Here is a 16,249-nt window from a genome sequence, read left to right on the forward strand (position 1 = left end):
ACCTCTGGCACGCGTTCCATAGGTTCGCCACCACGGACCTAGAATATTGCTCTTTCACACTATTGCAAAGCTGGGCAATACACATCTGAACTAATCCCCATTTTTGAGTTGATTTATTCATAACATTGTTAAGTCATCCCTTTACCTCTAACACAGGATTTAGTCTCAATGAACATGATCCTTATTTTGAGAAAAAATTCTCCAAGGCCAGCTTTTGCAAAACTGGTGCCCTTCAATTAGGTAGAACAACAGTGTTCATTCATAATCAATATTATCTTTGCTGTGAATGACTTTAAGCCAGGTTAATTTAGGACTATAGGAAATCAAATATAGGACAAGAACGTTGGACTAGGACAGATTTTTTTACCATCAATGTGAATACAGTGATAATAATATTGTCCTATGTGATTCTTGCTTAAGCTTTTGATATGCTCACATTCATTATGCTCTTAATGGGAGCTAGTGTAAAATGGGAGCTAGTTAACTATTATACAATGAAAGCTATGAAATAAATTACAAAACATGCATCACTTGAAACTTAGAATTATAGACATCCAGTATATAAAGGAAGATAGGTGGATGGTTGGGTCATTTACTTTTCTTGAATGCTTAGCTCTACAAGAAAAGCTGGTTGTGCTATTGCTCAGGAAACATAATGTAACTTGCATTTGCAAAATATTTGTGTCAGTTCTTAAATATATGTTATTTAAACATCAAATTACTGTTAATACAACTCAAATATGGTCAAAGCTTTTTTAAAAAACCCATAAGTAGCACATTTCAATGGTTTTGATGTAACTTGAAACAATAATTCTTGTTCAACTTTACAGAATAGTTAAGATTCATAGTGACTGTAAAACACACTGAAATAAATGTATTAACATACAGAAAATGTTTGTGTTGATATTTACATTAGGCTGGAACTCTACTCAAGCCTTTGCTAGCCTCAAGTTTCAGATTATATCAGAGAAGAGATTGGGCTTTTTATAGGTCTATAGATGAAGGACTGAAATTGGGTACAAGTGTTAACTAGTTTAACACATTTCTTCTTATGAAAGACTCACAGATGCTGCTTTGGAAGTACTTCTGGACACCTCCATGAGTCTTTGGGTGCCCACAAAGCAAAGCAGCCGTGCACAGAAAGAGAACCAGAGCGCTTCTAAAGCAGCTATATGAGGCAAGAAAAAGGCATGGCTCCTCTAAGGATTCAAATACAGACCCGTGTGTTATGAAGCACTTTTTAAAAAGAAATTGAACAGTCATAGCACATAATCAAAACCCCTAGGTCTCTTCTCAGTTTTAACATCGGTGGTCTTCCTGTCTACTTCTCTTTCCATCAAAAAATAAAATACAAATAAACTAGTTCCACAACTCATACAATTTAACGCTGACCATCAGATTTTTGGGATTCCCCCCCCCCTCCTCCCAATTATTAAACCCAGCATCATGTCACCACACTCAAGTCTCAGCAGTGTCAACTCAGTTTAAAGAAGCATAAGACCGGTGAGATCTGGAGTGTTTATTTTTTGTACATCATATACATTTTATAATAAAATTAATATTAATTGCATATGGGTTTGCCAGTCTAGTTCGAAATGCTGCATATAAACATAATCCTGCTTAATGAACAGTCACTACTTTTTGTTTAAATCATCTTCCTTAGATAAGTGAAAAGGTTGAAGTGGGGCAGTATGGCTATCCAGGTGTTTGAAACTATCCACAGGAGAAAGTAAAGGGGACAGGATGCCGTTTTAATAACAGATCATGCAACAAATGTATTATTAAGAAGTCTAGAATGATATGCTATCTATTCCTAGCCAAATAGCCTTTCTTCAGGTGGCTTGAACATTAGTCTACCTGCCTTCTGCTCAGGCATTCCTTGTAAATGTATCTGTACATCAAGAGGGCACAATGCATGCAAGAACACCTGTTCACGTGTAGGCAAAAATTGCAAAGTTTCCCTAAAATATACTGCTTTTAGACTTACATCACCAAAGAAATTGTCTCATGCATCACTACATGAGAGTCTTGGGTCTTAATTCCCTGCTTAAGAGATTTTGTCTATAAATATGGTGGGAAAAAGTGATACTTCAAAATATACTGCTCAAAAAAATAAAGGGAACACAAGATAAGACATCCTACTATTAAATACAGTACATTGTGTTGTTTAAGTGTTCCCTTTATTTTTTGAGCAGTATAGTTAAGTGATATTACTTAACATTACCAGCAATGTATGCCTTCCTCCTGTGGCAAGCTAACTAGCAGTAAAAAGAATGTTCGAGCCCATCTCTATACCCGTTCTTTATTCTCAGGGAGTTTCCATACGGGTAATATCAAAAAGGTAATGTATCATTTCACCTTATTATGATCACCGCAACATTCTGACCATGCATATCTTTATAGACAGATAGTGATTTAATCCTTTGCTCATCAGTTACAAGTAATTTTTGGTACCTCTTGGCTAATTAAAAAAAACAACAAAATTCGAGAGCTAAGAATCAAATTCAAATTATAAAATGATTATTACTAGGGTGGAGAATTTCTAAAGGAGGTTGTACATGGCCTAATATATAATGCAAAAATTGTTGTAACATCCTTAATGGCTGCAATGAGAAGAATTGTAGATAATCAAAAGCAAGGTAGAAAGGCAAAGTAATACAACATTCATTACTCTTTAGGTTGCACTCAGTTTTAAGGTCCAGGAATCTTTTATCACTGACTTTTGGGTATGACAAAAAAACAACACCTAAAATACTTGTGTTATGGAGAAAGTAACTTTCTAAGTTATGTTTAATACTACTCCCAGCTGTGTAGATGATCAGAAAACCAGGCTGCCATTCACTGAAACTCTTAATATTCTTATAATCCTCCTTTAAAATTATTGCAAAGAGCCAGAATATCTTAAAGTAGAAAATTCACAGAATCCAGGATTGATTCTTGATACCTCAGTCGCTGTTGTTTTAACTTCTTTCCAACATAAAATGAAGAGGGAGATGGTTGATTTCATAGCTTTTTGTGCCAGTTTCTGAACAATCCTGTTTGTCATTACCTTTAATAGAGAACGGACACAACATAATTCCACCAATAACTCCTTTAAACATATACTTCAACCAAAACCAGTAATTCTGCCAGTAGAAATTGACTGCACAATGAAATCCTGAACGATTCAGTATTTACCATTTGCTGGCCAGGAATTGGCATGCAATCTTGACTGAGCTCAATCTCTTGAGTTTATTCTCTTCCCTATTTGGTTTCTCATTTAATTCCTGGCCGTCTCTCAATTTCTTTATCCACTTTTTGAGTACCTCAATTTGGAACTATTAAAGGAAATGATGCAGACCAAGTCTAATTTACTGTTATTCCTAAAGTTTGTCAGAACTCATTAGCTTTAAAAATAAAGGATTACCAGGACATAATCTGGCCCCTCTTAAAACTATGCTTCATATTGGACCAATATCTGACATTTCATTGAGCAGAAATCTAGGCACTGCATAAGAATAGTTTAAAAATCTTGTAAATGATTATATTTTGGAGGTTATCAACTTTTCCCCTGGTCTCATAAATAGAAAGTTGCTAAAACCTGTTTGTAATGCAAACACCACTCTTTTCTTATGTTGAGCAATTTCATTCATTGCAATACTGATCTTCTAGGCTAATCTTCCCCAATTTGATTTTGCTAGATGTACTGAGATTTCAGCTTCCCTCATCTGCCAGTGTAGCCTGAATTGAGGAAAACTAAGGAAGACTATACAGAGGAGTTTCACCATAAAATGATAAAAACCACCTAACATAAAGTGATTCAACTGAAATACTGCTAGAAATGATGGTCTACTCATGATATTTACTATTATGGAAAAAGGAATGAGCTAATTGTCCTCAGCAGAAATGATATTACGGATTAGGTAGTCGTCAATGTGGTACAAACATTGAGCAAAACTTTAAAAAAATATCAGGAACTTCAGTGTGGCTGGCTACTATTAAGAGTTCTCTCCACTCAAATAATGCTGAATTTCTTCTTTTAAACATTCAACATGTTGTTGGTGAATTCTGAAAAATCTCAACATCAAAAATGCTTTTTGAGATTCCAATTTAAGAAATTACATTTAACAGTGGACTTATGCATGCAAGTAAGAACCATGACATCACATGTTGATGTGGATGTGTGAAATATGCACTGCAGAGCCAACCACACACACACATACACACACACACACCCTTCATAACATGTGACAATCACCTCAGATTTTATGCGCTTTTCAATGAAATCAAGTGTACATGTTGATCTGGAAGCCATCATCAGCCCTTACCATTTTCCTGAAGAATTCAAGCAATTGGAAACAGAAACATTTCCTCAAAGAAATAGACTCGGGGAATATTAAGAGAAAGTGCTGAGAAGAGGCCATTCTTGTTCCAAAAATGACTCAGGGAATAATGCAGTAAACTTCTTTGTATTTCTCAAGTGTCTGAAATGTTTCTGGAAATAAGGTTCAATATGGCTACAGCCAGTACAATACAACCAAAGTAAAAAAATTCAATTCAATTTCCCCACATTGTGAACCCCATAAAGGCATGGCATATCCAGTTTTCAAAATGTAAGGATTCCCTGAATGAAGTCCCAGCAGCTTAGGAATCTTAAATTACTTAATGGAGAAATCCAAAGATTTTTCTCTCTCTTTTATATAAAGTTAACAATAAAACAAACAAAATGTGTATTTAACAGCTCCCTTCCCTTCAAATGCTGATTTTCTCATCACACTCTAAAGCACACAAAAAAATTGATGTTTCCAACAGGAAAAATGCCACAGCCCTAAGAAATGCTGAGATGCAATGAAGGGAAGATGAAACTAAATGAAGCAGGTCAGGGAAACTGGATTTCAGTAGGTGAAATGGATCTGTTTTGCAGTTTAGCCAAACTGGAAAAAGAAATTCCCAGGTCCAGAAGCTGAAAGACAAAGACATACAGATTAGCAAATTAAGGAAGCAAATCATCAAAGCAATTGTTGCAATACTGAGATCTTTTAAACAAAGGCAGATTCTGTAGCCCACTCAGAAAAGTGATTGAACAAATTGAACAAAAAAAATTATAATTATTATGGGAACAGATGCATTTTGGAATGACTGGCAAAGATAGGAGGTAAGGTTTCTTAGCAAATCAAACCTTGATTAAACAAACAAATCCACAACTGATATCATGCATATAAAGCTCCCAATATCTTGTCCTTCTGCAAAGGGGTCAAACTTGGCTTTGTGGTCTTGCAGGAGGGCTAGGCCACTCAGCCTTGGACACACACACACACATCCTCCTGGTAATAACCACTGTTAAATGGTCATGTTAGGATTTTTATCCTTTTGATGTTTAATTGTCATTAGTCTATCATTTTAAAACGTTTAATCCTAATTTAATGCTAATGTTCATATGTTGTTTTTTATCAATTATATTACATTATATACCACCCAAAGCCCCTGTCTGAGGGAGATGTTTAGAAATATGAAATATCAATCAATACCTAAAACGTAAACTTTGGGCATAGCACACAAAGGCCTAAAGCACATTTGTTGGCACCTTCAGAGGGGACTAAGATCTGGAGAGTGAGATACTTTATGATCCCCTGCTGGAACTATATTTTGTATAAATGAAACAACCTCTACTGAATTCCTGGGACCAGAACTTAATAGGTTCCCCACTTGTCCTGAAATGAAGGATCGAGTGCCTCAGTTGATACCGACAGGCTGCTTTTCTCTTCAAAATCAGGACCTCCTCCCTTTTAATATACAGTGTGAAAAATGACCCACCTTCAAAACTAAAACTTCCAGGTGTTCCAAAGAAAGCTTTGAAGATATTATTAGCATCAAAATCTATTGGGAAATATAGGTGAAGGGAAAAAAAAGTAGATGAGAAGAAATTCTTGTTTAAATTTACGTTTATAGTCATAAAAGTTCTGAAAAGCTTCTATAATATTTTGCAGCATTTTCATTTTTCTTATGTTTGCCTTTCCTTCAAACCTTTTGATTATGCTATTAAACGTTAAATGAAAGTAGTAATCAAATTCAGTTTTATGTAATATATAACATTATATAAAAAATATAAAACACTTTCTCTCAAAATTTTGGGTATATGCTGACCCTCCTTGTTCCCATTCCGTAACTAATCACCTATGCACAGAAAAGTAACTAATTAAAAGCCCTCTTTGGCACCTACCTCCCATATTCATGCCATCTTCCTCTAGATCCTGGCCACTGTCATAACGGGCCTTTTTCTTTGGATCAGAGAGAATGGTAAAAGCTTCACCAACTTCTTTGAATTTCTTTTCTTCCTCTTTTTGGATTTCAGCACTTGCTCCACTATGCCGATCTGCCCAAAAAAAATAATATGTGGGAGTGGTGGGTGAGACAGTGAGAGAGACCAGAGAGGAAAAAAGCCTAACTGCAATGAGAAAGAACAATTTGATTCTAATAAACAGGTGAAAAGAAAGCTGTTTATCAAAGTGATGCAAATTTAATTAAGTACTGAAGCAGATTTGTGTAACTAGATTTTTCTCCTGTCTTTCTATTCAACTAATTAAAGGTAAAGGTAAAGGTTCCCCCGCACATGCGTGCTAGTCGTTTCTGACTCTAGGGGCTGGTGCTCATCTCCGTTTCAAAGCCGAAGAGCCAGCGCTTGTCCGAGGACGTCTCCGTGGTCATGTGGCCGGCATGACTAGACGCCAAAGGCGCACGGAACGCTGTTACCTTCCCACCGGAGTGGTCCCTATTTTTCTACTTGCATTTTTATGTGCTTTCGAACTGCTAGGTTGGCAGAAGCTGGGACGAGTAACAGGCGCTCACTCTGTTCCGCGGCACTCGGGATTCAACCCGCCAAACTGCCGACCTTCTGATCGACAAGGTCAGCGTCCTAGCCCACTGAGCCACCGCGTCCCTTCATTCAACTAATTACTCAGGGCAAATATGTTAAAAACAAGGCCTTTTCTGAGCCACCTTTCATATGGATCTGAATATCCAAACAGGTGTGCAATGGAAATCATGGTTCTTCAAGTAGCTAGACTTTAAGCTATTTAGAGCTTTAAAAAATAATACCAAAGACCAAATTGTTTCCTACTAAGCAATTGGTAATTAGTGCCAATATTTTAGGGCAGGTGATATGATCTGAAATTTATTTATTGCATTTTTTAATCTGTAGATTCCAGTTAATTCCAACAAATATATGACCTTTCTGTATGTTCTCTAGAAGATTTCAGCTCTCTATTGTGGCTTAGAAACAACAAAGATAAGTGGGGTACAATTGTATAGTGGGAACTGTAACATTTATTCATAATGTTCTAAATGAAGAACTTGGAAGAGAATGAAAAAAAAACCTGTTTCATTATCAAGGACAAAAAAAATAATAACGAGTGTTTGCAACTAGAAACAGTGTTACCCTAAATAACAGAAACAAAGAATGATCTATGGATTTTGAGATGAATGTATGCACATGCACTGAACTCACCCACAAACCCTTTAGAACAGCTTTAGTTTGCGTGAGTATCTCCACCCCTGGGTTCCAATCTCCCATTGTTTCTCTCGGTTTTTTTTTCTTACCGTGTCTGGTTTTCATGACCAGGAATAATTAATATAAGCAAATTTCCAATTAGCTAATGAGCAACAGCAGAAATAAAACTGCCCTCAAAAGAACAGTGGAGAATTTGGGGTTGGTGGCAGGATTTCATGGCTGTGATAGGAAAGTTGGCAATTCCAGATGCTGAGTGGAAATGGAAAACCTCAAAATCTTGTAGCTTCAGAGAACATGCTGAAAATTGCCTTCGCATCGTGATAGGGCAGTGCATGGTAGAGTCTTATAGATATTTTTCTTCAAACCCAGATGGAGGAAAAAACAGTAGGAGAAAAGCCTATAGCTATAGAGCATTTTTGCTCTTTTTCTGTAATATTACATCATTTAGCAACTAAATTTCAGCTCTATTATCTTTCATAATGTCATCATTCCGTAACTGAAGCTTGCTCATTTTGTCATACATTGATAGCAGCCTCTGATCATTTGATGAGGCAAATGTTTTTTGGCAGAAGTCAAACTGATTTAGTCTCAGCAATGATTTTTTCCCCTTTTTAATAACAATTGGCAATAATATTTTCTACTTTGGAGCAAGTCAAGATCACAACCCTACACAGATAATTCTCGAGGATTTGTTAATTGGATCACATTAAATGAACATGACCTCTCCGTTTTACCCAATGCATTTGTTAATTGAATGCACAGGTCATTAACTGCACATGAGATATATCAGGGTGGGGAAGACCATGGGGGGGGGCCTAGTGCTTCCGACACCCAAGGCCTCTCCTGACCCACTGAGATATCTCATGTCCCCCCCCCCCCCATTCTGTCCCACTGGGTCTCCACAGGCACTGGACCTGTGAAGAATTACTTATCTTTCGAAGATCTCGATGATGAAGTCTCTCCAGACGCTATGGTTTCTTTCTCTTCTCCCAGCACTTGAAAAATGGAGCAGTGGGAGCTGAGGCAAAATGGGACTAGTCTACAGTGCTCAGCTTGGCTGACTCACCAAGGCTACCTGCACACAACACCTGATCCGCTTTCGAAACACCAGGCAGCTTTGGTGAGCCTGAAGGTGCCTTGAGGAAAGGGGAATGAGGCCTGCATAGGTGCAATCTCGTACCCCTGAAGTCTGTGGTCCTCTTTGCAAAAAGCTGTAAGCCTCCGTTCTTCACACAAAAAGCTTTTTGCAAAGACAGGAGCTTTCAGGGGCGCGATTTCACACCTTCCCCCAAGTTTCTGTCCCCTTTGCTCAAGGCTTTTGGCACAGAGAACAGAGGCCTGCAGGGGAGTGATCTTGCACCCCTGCGGGCCTCCATTCTCCTCGTCAAATGCCTTTTGCAAAGAGGACAGAAGGGTATATAAGAAGACGGCTGATTCTTATATTTTCTATTTCCTACTTTCAAAAGGTAAGTGAGCGATGGGCAGGGGGAATGTTACAGCATCTCTATGGTCAGTCATAGGAGTGAACGACTGCTGTGGTGCTGCAACATTCATAACTTCGGGACTATTTTGTAAGTAGTTTGGGGGGGGGGTTTGTCATAAATTTGAACCATCACTAAGTGAACTATTGTAACAAGGACTACCTGTAGTTTCCTGGCTCCTTTGGAACTTTTATAACTTTTGGTCTGAAAGTTTATTTTAGTATTACATTTTGTGAAAATATTAGGAATTTAATTTTTGTGTTCTTTAAATGTGCTTGGATAAAGGCCATGTAGTACTAAGGGGATGGTGTGAAACCATCTGTTTTATAGTGTATTGTACATAACTGTGTTGAGAGAATTGTAGAGGATGACAATGGAGCAATTATTCCATTTTAAATAAAGCTGTAAAAATTGAAATTGCATCATGCTACTTTCTAAACAAGAAAAGATCTTCTTCAGTACTTCTGAATATTCTCTTCTTGCTCCTATTGAAGGGACTCGTTACTGTGTACCCTCAGTTCCAGAGAAGTTGGAACTCAACAACTTAGTCAGAAGGAAAACAAAAAGAAGTCCTCAAGTCTCTTATTCTATCTTCTTGGAAGTTTACTGAAAATGTAGCAGTATCAAAAAACTCATACCAATGCACCTTTTTGAATATTTGATTTGTATCACTTACCAGTTAAAACTCCTAGCACAATGATAATCACAATTACTGTAATGGCTCAAAAGTCCAGTAAAGTTGTCTTCTGAGACAACTACATTCTCACCCCACCTTTTTCACCCAATCAAAGCTTTGGCAATGTTAAAAAAGGGGAGAGGAGGGTCTTGCACTAAGCAGACAACAGAGGAGCCTTTGTAAGAAAGCTTACATTGTCAACTATATTCCTTTCATGACATTCTAGTTCCCTCAGTTAAAGAATCTCTGAACAGTTAAGAGTGTAACTGGGGCAACTTTTTTTGTACCTGGGTGATGCATTAGGGCCCGTTTCCGGTATGCTTTTTTAATTTCATCTTCAGAGGCATTCTTATCCACACCCAGGATCTTGTAATAATCTTTCCTTTTGCTCTTCTTCAATTCCATCTGTGCATTCTTGAGTAGCTGTTTGTGTTCTACAATATATCAGAGGGAAATGTTTTTAGCTGCAAGAACAAATTACACAATGAATGCAATTCTCCTACAAGCAGGCTAAATAAGGGAAAATTCAGGACTAATAAAGTACATTTTGATGCAATATACAATAGTGAAGATTTGTTGTCACTGGCTTCCAATTTAGTTTATTTTTAAAAGGGGATAAATTAGAACTACCAACAGCTGTTTGTCTGGAATCTAACTATATACTATTAAAAATCTCCTGTTTGTCTATTTGTAATATTTAATTGGGTGAAACTGTGCATCATAGGGCAATCATTTTAGAATCAAAGTACCTCAAATGAGGTAACTTAAAGTATGTGTCCAAAACCTGAGATCTATCATTCCAGTAGAACTGAAACTCAGCTGCCGCAGTCATGTGATCCATCATTTCCAATGATTCCTGCCAGCTTTCCACAAGGAAAATCATTGGGGAAGCTGGCAGGAAGTTGGAAATCTCAGGCTGCCAAGTAGGTAAGTGGCTACTGCTGGTTGGGGGAGTGAATGAGGGGGTGCACAGGGATGGTGTGTGTGTGAGGTTGTGAAGGAAGATTAGTGCACACAGGTGCTGTGGCAAGAGTTAGGGAAGGTGCATGAGGGTGTGAGACAGTGTGAGGAAGGTGTAGAAAGGGTCAGTCAGGGAGGGTGTGCACAGAAGTGGGCAAGTGGTAAGTAAGTAAATATCTCTGAAAGGATGACCCAATAGATCTTGTGTTATCTAGTTATGTCTTAAATACCAAGAAAACTCAGAGTGAAGAAGTCCGTGAGATATAATTGCTACCATCCAGGCTCCAGAGCGGCCCTAGCCATGGAAGCCTGACTTTGCTCAACTGCTCTCATTCAGACAAACCTACCTCACAGGGTTGTTGTAGTCAAAAAAACAGGAGCAAGCACTATGCATGCTGCCTTGAGCTCCTGAGTGAAAAAAGTGTGATATAAATCAAATAGGATTGTCTGAAAATAATAATTAAGACTGGTTTTAAGCAATAGTGAGTAGTGTACCCATCATCCCTAGTTGTAGTAGCCTAGATTAGCTAATAAATATTATAAAAAACCAGTCGAGTCCAGAAGTAAATGCTCTATATTTACCTTTAGTTTTCTCTGTCTGGTAAACCTTTTCATAATCTCTCACAGCATCTTCATACTGCTCTGTGTCCATGTAACTAAGCAAAGGCATAATTAACCTTTTAAGTCTCAAAACAAGCTACAAATTACAACAGATTAAGTGAGAAAAAAAATCAGAAAATGATTTGAGCTAAAGTGAAGGAGAAACGCCTCCTAACCTATTTTTCAGCTGTGAGCCATCTCTACATACCTACCAAGTCAGGGAGGAAGTATTGTATAGAAAAGTGATTTACAGGATATCAAATTTGATATGATGAGCAACGTGGCCTAATTTCTAAACCACCTGAATCAACAGAGTACTGCAGCTGAATCTAGCAGAAATTCATGGAATAGTTTTGATCTGGTGCATTTTAACCCCAATTATCTCAAAGGTTTGGAATGAAATCTGGAGTGAGCAGAAGCAAGAATACAGTCCTAAACTTCTCAAATGTAAAAATGAGAGAATGAAAGTACATGGAAAAAATTTTCAAAAAGGAAAATAGTTGTTGTTTTAAATTGTTTAGCAACTGCCTCATTTAGCAACCACTTGTAATTACGAAGATCTCATCCTGTCCCATCCCGTTCGTTTCCTGGTTAAAAGGATTAGCTGGTGACATTATGGGGGGCTCCTTTCACGTCCCCATTAATGTGCTCACGGAAGTGGTATCTATTTATCTACTTGTGATTACTCGCTTTTGAACTGCTAGCTCAGGAGGACCTGGAGCGAATGGAGCTCGACCCACTACACAGCAACTCTTGGGTCTCGAACAAAGGCTTGCTAGTCATCAATCCAGCATCCTAATCATGTGAGCCACCCTGCTCCTCCATCCTCATATTTATGACCTCAGCAGGTCTGTACAGCAAAGGAAAGTTGAACATGAACATTCAGCAACCTAGCTGAGGTTGCTAAATAAGGGTTACCTTTATATTCTTCCCAATTCAGTCAACTCACTCAGCTAATATTAGGTATCAGGACATTCTAAATCAAAGATTTAGTATCTTCACTACTTCTTAGATTATTAGACTAGTCTTTCCTAGCATTATTTGGAATTGTTCTTTTTAACGATATGCTACCCTGACACCATTTTTTGTTCTGTCTAAAAGATTTTTTTTTAAATTATTAAGTCAGGTATTCCCCCTGCCTCCAATTTTAGTTGCCCATTCTTACCACTGTGCTCTTCTTAGATAGGCCTTGATGTATGTGTCGTCCAGTTTGATAGCATTTGTACAGTCTCCTATTGCTTCGCATAACTTTCCAAGCTGGAAGGCAAACACCAAGCTTAGGAACTAAATCCTTTGGCATTATTTTTAGTCTCTAAGAGTAGAAAGCAATACATCTCAACTTCAATCTTCCTTTGCTTTAACAGGTCCCTAGGTAAGTTTAGATCATGGCTTTCTGATCCCTTAGCACATATCTAATAATAATAATAATAACAACAACAACAACATCTGAAGCTGTATGGAAAAACATCATCCGAAATAGAATCGCTGCTCAACACTGTCCATATATATAGCCAAGATATTGGAATGGAGTTTGGCTTGGATAAATGTGCCACACTTACTCTCAAACAAGGAAAAATAGTGAAAATCGAAGGAATCAAGATGCCTCACAAAAATAACATTAAGAGTCTGGATGAGGAAGATTACTACAAATACTTGGGTATCCTTCAAGCTGACAACATAAAGCACACTGAAGTCAAGAAAAAGTCCAAACTCAATGGAGGAAATACCATGAAGGCAATCAACACCTGGGCAATTCCAGTCATTAAATACACAGCTGGAATAGTGGACTGGATTCAAGCAGAACTAAAAGCAATGGATGGGAAGACCAGAAAAATAATGACAATGAATCATCCCCTTCATCCACCCAGTGACATTGACAGACTCTTATCTACCAAGACAAATAGGTGGGAGTGGAATACTGCAAGTAGACCAGATGGTTGAAGAAGAAAAAATGGCTTTGGAAGAATATCTGAAGGACAATGATGAAGATGCACTGAAATTAGTATATCAGGAAGGCTTACTGACTACTGGAGAGACCAAACTGGCCTACAAAAAAGACCAAATGAAGAACAGAATAGAGGCATGGGAAGACAAAGTACTACATAGCCAGTACATTAAAAAATAGCTGGGAAAGCAGATAATAACAAGACCTGGCAATGGCTAAGAGCAGGAAAGTTGAAGAAAGAGACCGAGGGACTAATTCTGGCTGCACAAGACCAAGCCTTAAGGACAAATACATACAAAGTCAAAACTGTGAAGATAGCAAGAGATAGTAAGTGCTGCCTATGCAAAGAAACTGAAGAAACAGTGGACCACCAGGTAAGCTGCTGTAGGAAGATTGCACAGACTGACTACAAGCAGCAGCATGACAGAGTAGCAACAATGGTGCATTGGAAGATCTGCAAGAAATATCATTTGCCTGTAAGCAAGAACTGGTGGGATCATAAAATAGAGAAAGTCATAGAAAATGATAAAGTTAAATTGCTCTGGGACTTCAGAATTTAAACAGACAAGCACCTGCAACATAACACCCCAGACTTAACAATTCTCGATAAGAATGACAAAAAAGTCTGGATAGTGGACGTGGCAGTGCCTGGAGACAGCAGAATAGACGAGAAAGAACTGGAGAAGATAACAAAATACAAAGACCTACAAATAGAAATAGAAAGACTGTGGCAAAAGCAAGCAAGAGTAGTACCAATAGTAATAGGCGCCTTGGGTGCAATCACAAAACAACTGGAGCACCACTGAACACCATTGGCATTGACAAATTCGTCATTAGTCAATTGCAAAAGGCGGCCTTACTAGGAACTGCTTCTATCCTGTGATGATATCTGTAATACCATCAAACATCCACATCTGCCTATCCCAGGTCCTTCGTAAGGACTTGATAGGTAGACAAAAATGCCAAATCCAGTCTAAACATCTGGCTGACTGTGTAATGATCAATAATGATGATGATGATGATGATTTAATCTTCAATTCAATTCACAGTTTGGGACTGGTAAAAACATAATAGTTTAAGTCTTAACCAAGGATCTAAGAGTTGTTAAGGTAATGTCTGAGTATATATGCAGCTCATCTAAACCAGGCACTCCAGTTCTTGACCATCTTTGCTTGTTTTTGCACCATTTCTTTTATTATGTGAACATATTACATTCTAGTCACTTTTGTAGTACTTTCAACTTGCTTGATTCATTTTGCATTCCCACTGTGCTTCTTGTCATTTTCCCACAAGTTCTTCCAAATTTCATGGTATTTTCTTTATTTTCTTTGTTAGGGTTTTCACTTGTCATAGCACCATGTCCACTTTCAAGAGTCTTATAAAAATGATGCCAGTTCACTCAAAATTGTGAGTTTTGTTGAAACTGCATTATTCAGTTATATATTTTTTCTGTAATAGCTATAATTCTTTGTTTCAGCTATTCAACCACAACTACAATTTCATTTTTTTCCAGGTCGTATCTTGTTGTCAGGCTAATTCTGATTTTTTTTTATTCTTCAGGTTTTCTTGACTCAAATTCTTCAAATTACTTAAATCCAATCAAATTCTTATTTTTAACTCCTGATGGATTTTACACTTTGGTTTTCCCTTAACTGCTTTATTCTTTTCAACTTTCAAGTTTAATTCTTCAGTAGTAACATAAGGTGCTGCATACATTAGCTGGTTTATTTGAGCTAATGTTTCTGTTAGAATAGTCTGGACAGCTTCATTCACATTCTTCAATAATTTAGCCAAATTTCTCTTACTAAGAGATTAATTCAGTTTTGGCAATAAAATTCTTTCCATGTTTTCCATCTGAGTCTTAATTTTCTCAGTTATTTCAGCTCTGGCTGTTGGCTCTTCAAGATCTAATCTAGCTTGCTTCTCATTCCTCATCTCCTTCTCTAATTTCCTTCCTTCTCTCCATTACTTGTTTCTAAATTATCTCTATTATTATTCGAGTCATGATCTTGAGCTGCTACTACTATTACTACTACTACTACTTCTATTGATTTAATCTTCAATTCGATTCACAATCCAGGACTGGTAAAAACGTAATAGTTCAAGTCCTAACCAAGGACTTAAGAACTGTTAAGGATCTGGGATAGGCAGATCTGGATGTTTGATGGTGTTGCAGATATCATCGCAGAATGGAAGCTGTCAGTCATCTTTTGCAATTGACTGATGGCAAATTTGTCAATGCCAATGGTGTTCAAGTGATGCTCCAGTTGTTTTGGGATTGCACCCAAGGCACCTATTACTATTGGTATTACTCTTGCTTATCTTTGTACAGTTGTTCTATTTCCATTTGGTTATCTTCTCCTGCTCTTTCTCTTCTCTTCTACTTTCTCCAGGTTCTGCCACATCCATTATCCAGACTTTTTTGTAATTCTTATTGACAATGGTTAAGTCTGAGGTGTTACGTGGCAGGTGCCTGTCTATTTGAATTCTAAAATCCCAGAGCAATTTAACTACTTTGTTTTCTATGACTTTCTCTATTTAATGGTCCCACCAGTTCTTGCATGCAAGCAAATGATATTTCTTGCTGATCTTCCAATGTACTATTTGTCATGCCACTGCTTGTAGTTAGTTTGGGCAATCTTCTTGCAGCAGCTTACTAGGTGGTTCATTGTTTCTTCAGCTTCTTTGCTTAAGTAGCACTTACTGTCCGTTTCTGTTTTCTCAATTCTGGCTTTGAATACATTTGTCCTTAACGCTTGGTCTTGTGCAGCCAGAATTAGTCCCTTGGTCTCTTTCTTCAACTTTCCTCTTCTTAACCATTGCCAGGTCTTGTTATTATCTGCTTTTCTTGTTATTTTTTAAATGTACTGGCCATGTAGTGCTTTGTCTTCCCATGCCTACATTTTGTTCTGCATTTGGTCTTTTTTGTAGGCTAGTTTGGACTCTTCAGTACCTTCCCAGCATACTACCATATTTTTCGGACCATAAGACGCACTTCCCCCCCAAAAAAGTGGGGGGAAACAAGGGTGTGTCTTATGGTCCAAAGGTGATCCGTATGGCCAGCCCCAACCTCCGCAAGTGGAAAGCAAGGGAGACTGCCA

The 16,249-nt window shown here is 37.7% G+C and overlaps 1 protein-coding gene across 2 annotated transcripts in view; it reads right to left on the minus strand.

The window, feature by feature from the left end:
- Window positions 1-4,432: 4,432 nt before the first annotated feature.
- DNAJC7 (DnaJ heat shock protein family (Hsp40) member C7) overlaps window positions 4,433-16,249 on the minus strand; it is a 37,849-nt gene continuing 26,032 nt past the window's right edge. For both annotated transcript variants that reach the window (XM_083378242.1, XM_083378241.1), the window contains 6 exons: window positions 12,369-12,460; window positions 11,186-11,259; window positions 9,931-10,077; window positions 6,200-6,352; window positions 5,794-5,856; window positions 4,433-4,942 (listed from right to left, as the gene is read on the minus strand). In XM_083378242.1, the coding sequence (XP_083234368.1) occupies window positions 4,905-4,942; window positions 5,794-5,856; window positions 6,200-6,352; window positions 9,931-10,077; window positions 11,186-11,259; window positions 12,369-12,460 (567 nt within the window). In that variant the 3' untranslated portion in view covers window positions 4,433-4,904. The remainder of the gene's footprint in view (window positions 4,943-5,793; window positions 5,857-6,199; window positions 6,353-9,930; window positions 10,078-11,185; window positions 11,260-12,368; window positions 12,461-16,249) is intronic.

Source organism: Vipera ursinii, assembly GCF_947247035.1.
Source record: "Vipera ursinii genome assembly, chromosome: Z".
Taxonomy (NCBI): domain Eukaryota; kingdom Metazoa; phylum Chordata; class Lepidosauria; order Squamata; family Viperidae; genus Vipera; species Vipera ursinii.